We start from the raw sequence: 17293 nt of genomic DNA on the forward strand, positions 1-17293 counted from the left end.
TGACTCTGTACTGGTACCCCGTGTATATAGCCTCCACATTGACTCTGTACTGGTACCCCCTGTATATAGCCTCCACATTGACTCTGTACTGGTACCCCCTGTATATAGCCTCCACATTGACTCTGTACTGGTACCTCCTGTATATAGCCTCCACATTGACTCTGTACTGGTACCCCCTGTATATAGCATCCACATTGACTCTGTACTGGTACCCCCTGTATATAGCCTCCACATTGACTCTGTACTGCTACCCCCTGTTTATGTCCTCCACATGGACTCTGTACCATAATACCCTGTATATAGCCTCCACATTGACTCTGTACTGGTACCCCCTGTTTATATCCTCCACATTGACTCTGTACTGGTACCCCCTGTATGTAGCCTCCACATTGACTCTGTACTGGTACCCCCTGTATGTAGCCTCCACATTGACTCTGTACTGGTACCCCCTGTATATATCCTCCACATTGACTCTGTAATGTAATACCCTGTATATAGCCTCCAAATTGACTCTGTACCGTAATACCCTGTATATAGCCTCCACATTGACTCTGTACCGTAATACCCTGTATATAGCCTCCACATTGACTCTGTACCGTAATACCCTGTATATAGTCTCCACATTGACACTGTACCGTAATACCCTGTATATAGCCTCGCTATTTATTTTACTCCTGCTGTTTAATTATTTGTTACTTTTATTTTTTATTTATCTATTTTATTATCTACTTATTTGTAAAAAAAAATAACTCTTAAAGCATTGTTGGTTAAGGGCTTGTAAGTAAACATTTCACTGTAAAGTCTACACCTGTTGTATTCGGTGCATGTGATAAATACAATTTGATTTTATATGATTTTATTACATTAAGACATGGTTATGATCTTGTTATAATGTGTTATGACGCTGGATGTCAAGTAAAGTGTTAACAAATGTACTGCTCGACTGAGGGACTTTACAGATACGCAGTTGTTCACAAAATCATGTCAAACACTGTTATTGCACCCAGTCCATGCAACTTATTATGTGACTTGTTAAGCAACTTTTTACTCAACTTATTTAGGCCATAACAAAGGGGATGATTACTTATTGATGTTTTATTCATTTACTAAAAACATACTTCCACTTTGACATGACGGACGGCGTATTGTGTGTAGGCCAGTGACTAAAACATCTCAATTTAATCCCTTCTAAATTCAGGCTGTAACACAACAACATGTGGAAAAGTCAAGGGGTGTGAACATTGTTGGAAGACACTGTAATGGGGATCCTAATGAACTAAGCAGTAATGGGGGGATGAATAATGTAGGAGATTGCCTGGAGGTATATCAGCCACTGCACAGCAACTGCTCTCCAGATCAATGTTGTGGAGGATACAGGCATTTTGTATGTTGTTAGTTTGAACCAGGCAAGTAAATGACCATGTAAATTCAACACACAAAAGCACATGACAATTTGTGTTGTTGCTGGGTATTGTAGCGATAGTGGCAATGAGAGACAGAAGAAGAGTAAGATCAAGTGAGAGAGTGATTCTTTCTGTTCCCAAAACATCCAGAGCATCTGGTTGACAACGTTTTGTTGGTGGGGTGGGGGAGGAGTTTGGTCTGGGCATTCCTGCAGTTGTCTCGCCTCCTCAGAGGTTAAGCACCGCTATCTCGGTCCGTTCTGACAGAGCTTGACCAAAAAGCGTTGGGCAGACAGGGCATCGATGACTGAGCCGAAAGAGCCGAGGCTGGGCCGACTGGAGTGTCTTCTCTCACACTCCCTCCCTTTGGCAGTTTGTTGAAAAGGAGCCCGTGGGATCGGGGAGGCTCTGATAGTCGGCCGGCTTGTGTCAACAGAGGGCCTCAGAATCGTTTGGGATAATGTGGCGCTTCGGATCGCAGTGGCTCTGTGGAACAGGTGGTCCCAGGGTCACCCCTTCCTCTGCTGTGTGGAGCTCCAACCCCTCCCTTCCCACCCTCTCACCCCTCCCTCCTTCCCTCGCCACACATGGGAAAGGTTATTTGGACAATTGGCGGTGATTAGCTCTTGATTTGGGTTTCTCTCCATTTGATCAGGCGCCACGCTAGGGAAAGCAGCATGACAGAGGGCACAGCTGTAGCCGGTCCACAGCTGAAATTGGGTGCAGAGAACCAGAAGGGAGGGATGGAGGGAGAACGGTAGGCAGGGAAGAACAGAAGAGGCAGAAGGGAGGAGGAGGGAGGAGAGCTCTGTGGTCCATTCAATCTTGGCTTTTTGATTTATGGATTTTTTACCACTGGCAGGGAGAATGAATGCCCCTGTTATTCCAAGTGTGGGCCCCAAGTCTACCTTCTAAAATGTGCTCTTTCCTCAAAAGAACCTGCGGCCTCAGCCCCTCTACCTCTCCTAGGTGGTGGACTGCAAACAAGAAATCCCCAGCACTGCTCAAACGCTAATGGCCCCGTACCCCAACTGCCCCCCCCGTGCCCCACCTGCCCACTTGTCCATGCATTTTTCTCATGGTAATGGCTGTTCCATCCATGCTTTTCGTTCTGGGTGTTCAGCCAAAACCCACTTCTCTGGCTGCTTCTCCATGCCCATATATCAGGCTGATGGTTCTGGAGAGCTACAGATCCAGCCAACTGAATAAAACACAGATTAAGCACACTCCCAAATCCAACTGCTCTCGGTGCATATAATTAGAAACTCTGTGGCCATTGTTGTTATTGATTCTCTTTTATTTTGGCCATGTTTGAAGTAATAGAGGAAGTTGTAGCAGTTGTGTGAGGACTTGTGGGAGAGTGTAGCTTGCTGCGTCATTTCCAAACATCTCTCAGGCAGTGTGTAACGACCTCCAATCAGCGGCTACGATATGGCTCACTCTCAAGAATGCATCCGTTGGCGGCACTCTGCTTGCTTTGGAGATACTGGGATTCTAGGCTGCTGGGGCTGTTTCACAGTGCGTGTGAGCCCGCAGACCCCGTCTCGGGAACCAGTACGGCTCAGCACAACACAAGGACTCAAATCAAACAACATTTTGTTACTGCATTTCACAAGTGGCTCGTAAGCATCAAATACAAACTGGCATCATGATTTGTTGAGAGAGTTGTCTGTCTGAAGAGGACTTCTCTTTTTTTTCCTTCTTGAAGTTGTCAAAAGAGTCCGTCATTGTCACCAGACTCTAGTCACTGTTGCCTAGGGTCGGGTTTTCAAAACTAACCACTGAGAGGAAAACACTCATAAATATGCAGTCAGCCAACTCCATGATACTGATTAGAGAAAATAACGTGGGTGACAGAGGTGCTCGAAAAACAAAACTAGGACTAAAACATTTCTGAAGACCGCAGAGGCTCATTTCGGAGGTTTCAGGTTGACATGAACCTGGGGGACAAGGTGTGACGGACCAAGGGATGATGCCATTGTGGTGGGGTGGAGCGGGTTGGGGTGGGAGTGGGACATGGGTGGAGGAGGTGTGGGTTCAGCAGACCGGAGAAGGAAAACAACACCAGAGGGGGGACCCGTGTGTCACAGACTTCAGCGCCAGATGACCTTTGTGAAAATGTTTCTAGCCGCCTGTGCTTGAAACACTTTCCTGGCTAATTAAAGTTTCATTGGATTTTCATTGGCACAGCAGACCTCGGGCAACCTTGGGGGCACTTAGACAATGCCTTTGACCAAGGCGAATGGCAAAAATACAGGGGGGGGGATGCTAAAGGAAGAGTGTGTTGGAGAAAGTGAAGTGAAGCATCCACCAGAGGACAGTGAGGCAGTAATGGTGTATGTCCAATGTTAAACGGCAAAAGGAATGTTTTATTGGACACTGTCTACAGGGACATTATACAAAATGGGACTGACTATGTGGCTAAGAGATATGCAATGTCAAAACGCTGAGTGCCTCCATTGTCTTATCGTGTTTGCTGTCTAGCTAATGGAATTTTGATGGGTCAAGATCAACTTGTGACATAGTAGGAGCATTACCAAATACTGGACAGAGCGTTCCGATTCCAAAAGATCATAAAATAATTGGCTGCATTTGACTGGGATATTTCTGGAAAGATGGCCAAGAAAATGTTACGCAACCGGCAGACTTCGCTTTTAGCCTGTATTTCACAATTTGCAGTCTTTATTAATGAGGAATTTATTGGAGCCGAACAAAGCTGTTAGTGTGTAAGTGTGTGTGTGTCTGTGTGGGCTGTGGGTTGCAGCTTGATGAGGTCCTGGTCCGTGGTTCCTGGGGGAGGCAGTCCAATCTACATTTTATTAGGGCTTTATTGAGCTCTGTGTAGGTGTGTGTGTGTGCACATTCATGCGCATGTGTGTGTTTTTGCATCATACACACACTTGGCAGAGCTTTTATGATTACCCGTGTCTGTTTCTATACATTCACAGTTGGTGGAACTTTAGTAAGGGTGAGTGTGTACCAGCAGGTGTGCGTGTGTTTGTGTGTGTGTGTACGCGCGCGTGTGTGTGTCAGCAGGTGTGCATGTGTGTTTATATACGGTGTGTGTGTGTGGGTGTGTGTGTGTGCAGGAGCATGTGTGTGTGTTTCTATATGTCTGAGTGTATGTACCACACTCACGGTTGGCAGAGCTTGATGAGATCCTGGTCCGTGGTCCCCGGGGGCAGGCCTCGAATGTACAGGTTAGTTTTACTCAGCAGCTCGGATCCACCGTGACTACAGCTGTTGTGGCTGGGGCTGGGCGGAGCCATGGGGTGGAGGGGTGGAGCATAGGGCTGCTGCAGGAAGAGAGAAGAGGTTAGGGCTAAATATATTTGAGTACATAAAACACATACATTATGTATGTGTGGGTTGTGGTGATATGTAGGTATCTTTCACATGGAGTGGGGGGGGCATAGATACAGGAAGAGAGAAGAGTGCTCCCGAGAGGCGCAGCGGTCTAAGGCACTGCATCTCAGTTCAAGAGGCTTCACTACAGTCCCTGGTTCGAATCCAGGCTTTCTAGTGGTTAACTGTTATAGAAGGGACATCCTCAAAATGATGTGTTGAGAGATGTTGGAGTGCCATTTTCCTCCCTGACTTCATACTCCCGAGTCTGGAGGCACTCTCAGAACAGTTTGCACCTCTACAGGTGAGATGTTTTTAATGAGACTCAGCATCTGAACCGTTCAACAATTCCCTCTCCCTGTGTACGTCAACAAACCGCCTCATCACTACAGCGCATCGCTCCCTTTCCATGATATATTCCTTATTTCTCCCCATTTTGTATACACTACATCCCTTTCCTCTGTCTCTGCACCCCTCTCTCCCCCTCGTGTCCCTCCCACTGTGGATTTATGGTGTCAGGGCTCCCCACTCACAGCCTATTTATATCTCTATACCATGGACGCTGCACTCGGTGACAGAGAGGTAACGAAGGCCCTGTGGGCGTAGTAGGAAGAAAGAGGGATGAGAAGGAGGGAGAAAGAGAGAGGGGTGGCTGAAAGTGACGGAGAGAGAGAAAAAGGGTTGGGCAGTAACGGAGAAAGAGGAGAGAAGAAGAAGAAGAAAAAAAGGGCGAGTGAGAGAGAGCACAGCCACCAGCAGCTCCAGTTAGCCACGTTAAACCCTAGCCTCCCCGGAGAGACACTGCACACGGAGCTATGGAAGAACACACACACACACTCACACGCCCCCTTCGTGGTACCCACCCCACGCGTTAGCGCCGGCCCGTGAAGCATGGCTGATTTGATGTGCAATTTTCGAGTGTTCTCGGGCAGTGTGTCGCCTCTTCCGACAATGAGCCGAGACCCCTGGAGTGTGAAGGGAGTCTGCGTCTATCAATGGGAGGCCAATTATCATGCTGGGCTAACTGGAACTGACGGCCAGCCACTACTCTCAGTAGAGTAGTGAGTACACACAATGTGCTTCACCGCTGCCGAGCTACAGCATATTGTATGGAGGGAGAGAGACAGTCAGCCCATTTAGGAAGGAGACTGGACATTGACCGGACTGGGGGTTTTAATAGGGGTTATTTATGGCCAGTGTGCATACAAACATCAGGTGGTCAAGACACTTTTGACCTACACCATGTATCACTCTCTTTGCTGGGGTGCTTTGATACATTGACATGTCATTTCATTGTCTTGAATTGCACCATATTATAGCTACGGTAAGTCCTTCTAAACTGCACGTAAACTATCACGACTACTCAAAGCCAGGTCAAATTCTCCTACAAATGCTGTGTGTTATAACACTTCAAATAAAGTGTCCCAGTACATTTTGACGCACAGAAAATTAATATTAAAAACCAAGCCTTGACTAAGCTCTGAGCTCTCTCCCCCCATCCCCTCTGCGGTACTTTAGATTACCCACACTAAATGCACTGGGTGACACACAATTTACATGCAAATTTACTGCAGCACACTGGTGATACAATGTTGGTCCCTATTGAAGGTGAGGTGAAAGAGCCTCTCTACTACCCAGTATATTGTGCAGCTCCGCATTCCTCCCTCCACTCCACACTTGGCTTGCGTCCTGGGCTTTGGAATTCACGTGTCCCGCCCTATCGATTTGCTTTCATTTTTAAGGTCAGAAGCTGAAATCTAACACAATGAGGCATGGAGGGTCAACCCTGGCTCATTACTTACAGTGCTGGGAAAGAGGGAGGTTATCCAAGGGAAAAGAAAAGGCTCTCAGAAGCCCTGGGATGACAAATGAGAGGGTGCTAGAGGTCCCTAAGGAGCTGTGTGAGAGCGTGTGTGTGTGTGTGTGTGTGTGTGTGTGTGTGTGTGTGTGTGTGTGTGTGTGTGTGTGTGTGTGTGTGTGTGTGTGTGTGTGTGTGATACGATCAAGTGAAGGGTCGAGTGTGTGTGTGCGTGTGTGCTGCGTGCAAGTCTGAGTACGAGTGAACACCGACCATCATGTGTGATTGACAGTCTGTGGTCTGTGTATCCTTTTCCTCTCTCTTTTTCCTCTCTCTTCTCCTCTTCTTTTTCCTCTCTCTTCTCCTCTCTCTCTCGAGGTTAATAAACAGATTTGTTCCTCTTCCGGATGGTCCGTGACTGGTATTTACCCCCAGCCCGCTCACCCTGTCAGTCTGTGAGATGCACAAAACCCCCAGCCCCCCGGAAATATAGAAACATCTCCCTCACATGTCTGGCTGATGGGAGTTGAATACAGCACTTGACAAAGAGGATCTCTGCCGCCTTGCTGGCTGCCTTCAGTAAGAGGAGATGGTTACGACACTTCAAAACCTCCAGGTGGTAAATGAGACAACCCCCCCCATCGTGGCACGTCGCTACAGAGGCATGTCAGGGATTTAAATGTACCCGTTATTTCAGATGGGCAGAATGGTTTACACAGGGCCAATTTACTGAGCTAGCAGGGGGGCTCTGCCGCAACCGTGACACACGCTGGAGAATGTTTATCAGTGTATGAACCGAGGATGATAAAGCTATTGTATCGTATATAGGGCTGGATATGCACACGGAGACAGTGCACACATTTCTTCTGACTGGAGCAAGGGAAGAGCAGTCAGGGGAGTGTTTGTGTAAGCGTGGCGTGCGTGCGTGCGTGTGTGTGTGTGCGCGCGTTCATGTGTGATTGTGGGATCCAATCCACTGGAGATTGCCAATCCAAGCAAACGCCATTCCAACCAAGGCTTGATCCAAAAAACAACCATTGGGCAAAAGCAAACAAAATATATCTAAAAAATGAATAGACAGAAAACACTCAACTCATACTGGACTGTCCTTTTTCTGTAATCCAAACAAAGCAAACTCACCCAAACAGGTGAAAATGGACAGTCACCCAGCACTATACAGAGCCTGCATAAGCTATATCATTTCCACACCAGTATGTTTGTGGTATGAACACTTAATAGATATGAGGTCCATAGAAAGGCGGAGAGTAGGCTACAGTAGTTGATATTGGGCCTGTGTTACAGTACTCGGTATGGGGCCTGTGTTTGCCCTCTCTGCCTGCCTGTGAGTGGATGAAAGGCCCAGTGCTGTAGCCTGGTAATTGGGTCTGATTTATAGGGATCCACAGCAGCAGTCACGAAGCCGGCTGAGAACTGGCCAAGGACCAACCACACTGCAGCCGTGGTGTCAATATCAGAGCGCCAGCCCCCTCCAGCCTACACTGCTTGGAGGGAGCTATGACACTGTTAATGTGTGTGTGTGTGTGTGTGCATGTGTGTGTGTGTTTGTGTGTGTGAGACAGAATATAAGTTAGTGTGTGTATAGGTGTGAGTGAGCGTGTGCGAGGATGACTATGCACGTGCGAAGTGCTGTGTGAATGCCTTTATATAGTGTTATGTGCTTGTATGTGTGCTGTGAAAGCCTAGTTACACTACTAAAACATAAGCAATTGATTTGTAGTGACGCGGGGAAAAATCCATACAGTTAAATATCACAATATTATTTTGGATGACATCATATCGATATTTTTCTAGGCAGCGTTAGCTAGCACTAGTCGGCTGTACCTGTGCCAAAACTCTGGTATTGTTCATCCTATAGCTTGTTCTATAGCTTGTTCTATAGCTTGTTCTATACCTTGTTCTCCATCTTCTTTTTAAATAGTGAGCCAACATGTTTTCACCACTTTTATTTCCATGACTGATCAAATCTCATTTTGTCCTGCTCTCTCTTGTCCCTCTGCAGCAGACATAGAGTGCCTTGTAAAACATATTCATACCCCTTGGATTTCTTCCCATTTTATTGTGTTACAATGTGGGATTTGAGGTCAACAATCTACACCAAATACTCTGTAATGTCAAAGTCGAAGAATTATTATATATTTCTTTTTAGAGATTGATAGAAATGAAATAACTGAAATATAGTTGTTGCCTAAGTATTCAGCTCCCTGAGTCAATACATGTTATGAATACCTTCAGCAGTGATTCCAGCTGTGCCTCTTCTTGGGTAAGTCTCTAAGAGCTTTACACACCTGGATTGTGCAATATTATCCCATTATTATTTTCAGAATTCTTCAAGCTCTGTCAAGATGTTGGATATCTTGGCAAGACATTTTCAAGTCTTGCCATAGATTGTCAAGCAGATATAAGTCAAAACTGTAACTTGGCCATTCAGTTTCCTTCCTGTCCTGCTGCTCAGGTCAGAAGGAGGATTGTAAATCTTTGATGTGTCTGGGTGATTTAATACATCATCCACAGCATAATTATTAACTTGACCATAATCAATGTCTGATTTGTTATTGTTACTCATCTACCAATCACTGCCTTTCTTCATGGTGCTTTCATAAAATCTCCTGATCTTTATAGTTGAATCTGTGCTTGAAATTCAATACTTAACTGAGGGACCTGACAGATGTTGTATGGATGGGGGACAGAGGAAGGGTTAGTCATTCAAAAATGATGTCGACCCCTATTATATCACATGAGTGAGCTCATGTAACTTATGTGATTTAGTAGGCCAAATGTTACTCCCTAACTCATTTAGGCTTGCCGAAACAAAGATTGATTGATTTAATTGTAACTATTTTGTCAACAATTTTAATCCCACTTTGTAATACAATTTTTTTTTTACAAGGCACTGAAAAGCAAGCAATATATTTGGAAAATCAAATCGCATAGGAACAAAATCAAATAAACAGTGTCGAATCGCAATACATATAGAATTGTGAGAATCGCAATACATTTTGTATCAGCAACTACAGATCCTTCAGAAAGTATTCACACCCCTCCACATGTTGTTGTGTTGCAGCCTGAATTTAAAATGGATTACATTTAGGTTTTGTGTCACTGGCCTACACACAACACCCCATAATGTCAAAGTGGAATTATGTTTTCAGACAATTTGACAAACTAATAAGAAATGAAAATCTGAAATGTCTTGAGTCAATACGTATTCAACACCTATGTTAAGGCAAGCCTAAATACATTCAGGAGTTAAACAAATCTTACCAAGTCACATAATACGTTGCATGAACTCACTCTGTGTGCAATAAGTGTTGAACATGATTTTTGAATGACTAATCTCTGTACCTCACACATTCAATTAAGGGTAAGGTCCCTCAGTCGAAGCAATGAATTTCAAACACAGATTCAACCACAAAGACCAGGGAGGGCTTCTATTGGTAGATGGGTAAAAAAAGAAGAAAAAAAAGAAGATGACTTTGAATATTCATTTGAACATGGTGAAGTTATTAATTACACTTTGGATGGTGTAACAATACACCCAGTCATTACAAAGTTACAGGCATCCTTCCGAACTCAGTTCAGGGAGAGGAAGGAAACCACTCAGGGATTTCACCATGAGGCCAATGGTGACTTTAAAACAGTTACAGAGTTGAATGGCTGTGATAGGAGAAAACTGAGGATGGATCAACAACATTGTAGTTACTCCACAATACTAACCCAAATGACAGAGCGAAAAGAAGGAAGCTTGTGCAGAATAAAACATATTTAAAAACATGGATCTGGTTTGTAATAAGGCACTAAAGTAAAATGAAAAAAATGAAAAAAAAAATAATAATAATATTAAAAAATAAATAAATACGCTTTATGTCCTACAAAGGGTTATGTTTGGGGAAAATCCAACACAACACATCACTGAGTAACACTTCATATTTGGTGGCTGCATTAGGTTATGGGTAACCTTGTCATAAGCAAGGACTAGGGAGTTTTTGTCAGGATAGAAATTAATGGAATATAGCTAAGCTTGCCTAGATAAATAAAGGTTAAATAAATAAATTAGCATTGGCTAAATCCTAGAAAAAAAACCTGGTTCAGTCTGCTTTCCAACAGACAGAGACAAATTCACCTTTCAGCAGGACAATAATCTAAAACACAAGGCCAAATAAACTCTGGAGTTGCTTACCGACGAACATGAATTTTCATGACTGGCCTAGTTACAGTTTTGACTTAAATCGGCTTGAAAATCTATGGCAAGACTTGAAAATGGCTGTCTAGCAATGATCAACAACAAACTTGACCGAATTTTTGCAAGAATAATGTGCAAATATTGTACAATCCAGGGTTGCAAAGCTCTTAGAGAATTACCCAGAAAGACTCACAGCTGCAATCATTGCCAAATATGATTCTAAACAGGGGTGTGAATACCTATGTAAATGAGAAATGTCTGTATTTCATATTCAGTAAATGTCTAAAAACATGTTTTCACTTTGTCATTATGGGGTATTTTGGGTAGATAGGTGAAGAAAACAATTCAGACTTAGAATTCAGGCTATAACACAACATGTGGAATAAGTCAAGGGGTATGAATACTTTCTGAAGGCTCTAGAAGTATCGTGATAATATCATATCGTGATGTCCCTGGAAATTCCTAGCCCATTTGTTATGATGACTCACAAGACAAGCCGAATAATTACGTACACAGCCAGCATCTTTACAGCAAGTACACAGTTGAAGTCGGAAGTTTACATACACTTTAGCCAAATACATTTAAATACCTGACATTTAATCCTCGTAACAATTCCCTGTCTTAGGTCAGTTAGGATCAACACTTTATTTTAAGAATATGAAATATCAAAATAATAGTGGAGAGAATGATTTATTTCAGCTTTTATTTCTTCATCAAATTCCCAGTGGGTCAGAAGTTTACAAACACTCAATTAGTATTTGGTAGCATTGCCTTCAAATTATTTAACTTGGGTCAAACGTTTCAGGTAGCCTTCCACAAGCTTCCCACAATAAGTTGGGTGATTTTTGGCCCATTCCTCCTGACAGAGCTGGTGTAACAGAGTCAGGATTGTAGGGATCCTTGTTCGCACAAGTTCTGCCCACACATTTTCTATAGGATTGAGGTAAAGGCTTTGTGATGGCCACTCCAATACCTTGACTTTGTTGTCCTTAAACCATTTTTGGCACAACTTTGGAAGTATGCTTGGGGTCATTGTCCATTTGGAAGACCCATTTGTGACCAAGCTTAAACTTCCTGACTGATGTCCTGAAATGTTGCTTCAATATATCCTCATAATTTTCCTGCCTCATGGTGCCATCTATTTTGTGAAGTGCACCAGTCCCTCCTGCAGCACAGCACCCCCACATCATGATGCTGCCACCCCTCTGCTTCACAGTTAGGATGGTGTTCGTCAGCTTGCAAGCCTCCCCCTTTTTCCTCCAAACATAACGATGGTCATTATGGCCAAACAGTTCATTTTTGTTTCAACAGACCAGTGGACATTTCTCCAAAAAGTGCGACCATTGTCCCCATGTGCAGTTGCAAACCGTAGTCTGGCTTTTTTACGGTGGTTTGGAGCAGTGGCTTCTTCCTTGCTGAGAGGCCTTTCAGGTTATGTCGATATAGGACTCGGTTTACTGTGGATATAGATCATTTGTACCTGTTTCCTCCAGCATCTTCACAAGGTCCTTGTTGTTCTGGGATTAATTTGCACTTTTCGCACCAAAGTACGTTCATCTCTAGGAGACAGAACGCATCTCCTTCCTGAGCGGTATGACGGCTGCGTGGTCCCTTGATGTTTATACTTGCGTACTATTGTTTGTACAGATGAACGTGGTACCTTGACAATACTGTGCAGCTGTATTCATCAACCTGGCCAAGGCTTTCGACTCTGTCAATCACCAGATTCTTATCGGCAGACTCAACAGCCTTGGTTTCTCAAATGACTGCCTCGCCTGGTTCACCAACTACTTCTCAGACAGAGTTCAGTGTGTCAAATCGGAGGGCCTGTTGTCCGGACCTCTGGCAGTCTCTATGGGGGTGCCACAGTGTTCAATTCTCGGGCCGACTCTCTTCTCTTTATACATCAATGATGTCGCTCTAGCTGCTGGTGATTCTCTGATCCACCGCTACGCAGACGACACCATTCTGTATACTTCTGGCCCGTCTTTGGACACTGTGTTAACTAACCCACAGACAAGCTTCAATGCCGTATAACTCTCCTTCCGTGGCCTCCAACTGCTCTTAAATGTAAGTAAAACTAAATGCATGCTCTTCCACGGATCGCTGCCCACACCTGCCTGCCCGTCCAGAATCACTACACTGAACGGTTCTGACCTAGAATATGTGGACAACTACAAATACCTAGGTGTCTGGTTAGACTGTAAACTCTCCTTCCAGACTCACATTAAGCATCTCCAATCCAAAATTAAATCTAGAATCGGCTTCCTATTTCGCAACAAAGCATCCTTCACTCATGCTGCCAAACATACCCTCGTAAAAGCCTCCAACACTCTACTCAGCAAATTGGATGCAGTCTATCTCCAGTGCCATCCGTTTTGTCACCAAAGCCCCATATACTACCCACCACTGCGACCTGTATGCTCTAGTTGGCTGGCCCTCGCTTCATATTCGTCGCCAAACCCACTGGCTCCAGGTCATCTATAATTCTTTGCTCGGTAAAGCCCCACCTTATCTGGTCACCTTAGTAGCACCCACCCATAGCACACACTCCAGCAGGCATATTTCACTGGTCACCCCTAAAGCCAATTCCTCCTTTGGCCGCCTTTCCTTCCAGTTTTCTGCTGCCAATGACTGGAACGAACTGAAAAGATCACTGAAGCTGGAGAATCATATCTCCCTCACTAACTTTAAGCACCAGCTGTCAGAGCAGCTCACAGATCACTGCACCTGTACATAGCCCATCCAACTACCTCATCCCCATACTGTTATTTATTTATTTTGCACATACTTGCACATTCATCTTCTGCACATCTATCACTCCAGTGTTTATTTGCTATATTGTAATTATTTCGCCAATGTGGCCTATTTATTGCCTTACCTCCCTTATCCTACCTCATTTGCACACACTGTATATATACTTTTTTTCTATTGTATTATTGACTGTATGTTTGTTTATTCTGTGTAACTCGGTGTTGTTGTTTGTGTAGCACTGCTTTGCTTTATCTTGGCCAGGTCCCAGTTGTAAATGAGAACTTGTTCTCAACTAGCCAACCTGGTTAAATAAAGGTGAAATAAAAATTGCTCCCAAGGATGAACCGGACTTGTGGAAGTCTACAAAAGTTTTTTTCTGAGGTTTTGGCTGATTTCTTTTGATTTTCCCATGATGTCAAGCAAAGAGGCACTGAGTTTGAAGGTAGCCCTTGAAATACATCCACAGGTATACTTCCAATTGACTCAAATTATGTCAATTAACCTATCAGAAGCTTCTAAAGCCATGGCATCATTTTCTGGAATTTTTCAAGCTGTTTAAAGGCACAGTCAACTTAGCGTATGTACACTCAGAAGTGTGACCCACTGGAATTGTGATACAGTGAATTATAAGTGAAATAATCTGTCTGTAAACAATTGTTGGGGGAAAAAATTACTTGTGTCATGCACAAAGTAGATGTCCTAACCGACTTGCCAAACCTATAGTTTGTTAACAAGAAATTTGTGGATTGGTTGAATAACGAGTTTTAATGACTACAACCTGAGTGTATGTAAACTTCAGACTTCAACTGTATATCTGCCTAACACAAATCCTCATCTGCAAAGGGTTACTCAAAACCTAAACTTTAAGCATTTATTCTTGAACCATAGTGTCTTCAAGCAGAGGGATACAGTGTGTCCTCCCATCCACTTCCCTTGTCTCTCTCTCCCTTGGTAAACCCATAGCCAGAGGAGTGCATAGGAAAAGCATCTTCCACTGCCCTAGGGACTGATGCTAAAGCCAATGTCTCCTATTAGGAAGCTAGACAGATCTCTATGGAGGGATGGAGAGAGAGAGATATTGAGATAAAGAGAGAGTTCAGTAGACAAAAAAAGAGAGAGAGAACAAGAGACAAAGAAAAAGAGAGAGAGAGAGAGAGCAAGAGAACAAGTTGCAGCAGTGCCTCCTTCCCACATCCCACTGGACTTCTGGGTTAGCCTGTGGGCCTTCCATCCAGAGAAACAAAACAAAAGTGGGACTGGAATCTGGGATGCAGCAGCCACAGAGGACACCAGGCTATTTCTCAACATGTTGATTGGTCTGTCTCAGGTTTCTGTCGGTCTGAAGGTGAAGAAAACGGAGCGGCAGGCTGTAGTGTGAAAGACAGAGCTGGATATTGTGTTCTCTTTGTCAGGGCACGTGCCTTTATATAGAAACCAAGGGGTTTACATATCGTCCGTCTTGGCCGCCTCCGGGGGAGGGAAAGTATGCAGAGCATGTCGTCGGTATGACAGAGCTGAATGTTGTAAATCTATAAATAAGTCTCACTGCAGAGTCAAAGGGACATTGTGTGTTAAGCGTATGATTGACTTTGAGTGTTGCTTTAATTATATGGTTCAATATTGTTATACATTATACTGTATTATCATTTTTATGTAGAGACAGATGGCAATTTACTTTGGGGGAAGGGGGGAGGGGGTCCAAAATAGGACAGGGTAGTGCTTTTTTCCCTGGTTTATATTTTGCAGATTTTACTATATAATTTATTCCAACCGAGCCACATTTCCTCATCTGCTTGCATCTGCCTCCCCTTTACCAAGGTGTTTTGGGGCTTCCCTTAGGCACTACGCTTTTCCGTATGTTAACTTTTACACTGCCACAGGTCAGTATAGTCTACCAGTCTAAGGGTCTATCCTGCCCCTCTAGCCACCATTCATAGTGACAATAGCGGTACAGTAGGTGGATCGTTTGTCCAGATCTGCAAAAGGCAATCATATCACACATAAAAACACAACGGCGCAAAAGACCTGTGATTTGAATGTTTTATTCGATTTGGATCAGCTGTGGGCCTACTCAATGGTTTATAAGGTGTAGAAAGGCACAGTAGCAGGCCAGTCTGGCTGCATTCTTACTTCTGATACTGAATGTGCTGTCTGTTGCAGATCATCATTCTCCCAAGTCCTCCTATAATAATGTGGCCACATATGCTCCCGGCAGGCCCAGTTATTCAGGGAAGCTTAACACACACCGTGCCTCCTCTCCAATCCAAGCGGCTATTCCTTGCACACTTCAAATGCTTCAATATAGCCTAAATATTTATCATTGAACTTTTTAAATTTTATTACCTTTTATATGTGGCATAAACAAAACCAGTCGCAATGTTTAAATCGGATTAAGCTACTTCAAAAGCCCCCTTATGCATGTACACACTCATCCAAAATACAATTTCAGCATCCTCAAAATGGCTTGATGTTAACCAGGTTTCCATCCAAACCTTTTATGCAGTAAAGAAGTCTACATGTCGGATAAGGAAATGTCAGGACATCATGGGAAAGTATGCAGTTTATTAAGCTACAGATGAAATAAGTTATGATGAACCTCACAGGGTGGTGAAAGTACACAGTCTTATTTTGGTGAATGATGATCGATGCTTAGCTGCCATTTGACAAATAAAAATAATCTTGCACTTTTGTCCATAATAATCTCATCATGTAGGAGGCTCTACCTGCACTGTTGGTTAAGAGCGCACATGCCAATACCAGAGTGGTCACATTTGCTATATCTGCGCAACATTTTGGCAAAACCATCAGTAGGCCTAGAGTTGAAAATGTAATGAAAACCCATTTAACTTGTATTTTTTATTCGGTACGTGGGAATCTCTCTTCAAAAGTCATTTTTATGTGCACTATGTATTTACGCACAGACTTTCTATCTGCAACAAGTCCATTTTAAGGAAACACAACTCTGATGGGGAAAAGGCCCAGGGTTACCCTTAACTGGTAATCGCCAGCATTTTGGCCTCTACAGAAATGTGAATAAAAATGAGAGCAGGTCAAATGGTCCAGGAGAGGCTGTCTATCATAGCCTACACCCCGAATGCACATGTGCCTGCTGCTGAAGGTGGCCCTTTTCACTGGAGTAAAACAAAAGATAGAGGGAAAAGAGTATGCCTGTAGTGAAAAGCCTACAAGGGGAATTTAATATAAGTCACAACCAAATGCAGGCTACTGTGCATCTCCCTATTCAGGTAGGATGTGATTTTGGAACTTACATTTAAATATAATAAGTTGCTTTGGGTTGGCAGATGGTTAGAGCGTTGGGCCAGTACCTGAAAGGTTGCTGGATCAAATCCCTGAGCTGACAAGGTAAAAATGTGTTGTTCTGCTCCTGAACAAGGCAGTTAACCCACTGTTCCCCTGTAGGCTGTCATTGTAAGGAAGAATTTGTTCTTAACTGACTTGCCTGGTTAAGTTAAAAATATTTTTAAACATTATTATTATTATTGTATACCATTGCTATTATTGTAAGCTTGTTTGTTAATCGAAACCAGTTCTTTAAATATGCAAATATCCTGTGTCACGCCCTGACCATAGAGAGCCCTTGTTTCTCTATGGTGTAGTAGGTCAGGGCGTGACTAGGGGGTATTCTAGTTTATAATTTCTATGTTGTGTTCTAGTTTATATTTTCTATGTTGGTGTTTTGTATGATTCCCAATTAGAGGCAGCTGGTAATCGTTGTCTCTAATTGGGGATCATATTTAAGTAGCTATTTTTCCCACCTGTGTTTGTGGGATA

General features: G+C 43.6%; 1 protein-coding gene across 3 annotated transcripts in view; it reads right to left on the reverse strand.

Moving 5' to 3' along the window:
* LOC112266044 (RNA-binding motif, single-stranded-interacting protein 3) overlaps positions 1–17293 on the reverse strand; it is a 273548-nt gene that overhangs the window by 180210 nt on the left and 76045 nt on the right. For all 3 annotated transcript variants that reach the window (XM_042295742.1, XM_042295744.1, XM_042295743.1), the window contains one exon: positions 4542–4699. In XM_042295742.1, coding sequence (XP_042151676.1) covers positions 4542–4699 — 158 coding nt within the window. The remainder of the gene's footprint in view (positions 1–4541; positions 4700–17293) is intronic.

The sequence above is a fragment of the Oncorhynchus tshawytscha genome, linkage group LG13, assembly GCF_018296145.1.
Source record: "Oncorhynchus tshawytscha isolate Ot180627B linkage group LG13, Otsh_v2.0, whole genome shotgun sequence".
Lineage (NCBI taxonomy): Eukaryota > Metazoa > Chordata > Actinopteri > Salmoniformes > Salmonidae > Oncorhynchus > Oncorhynchus tshawytscha.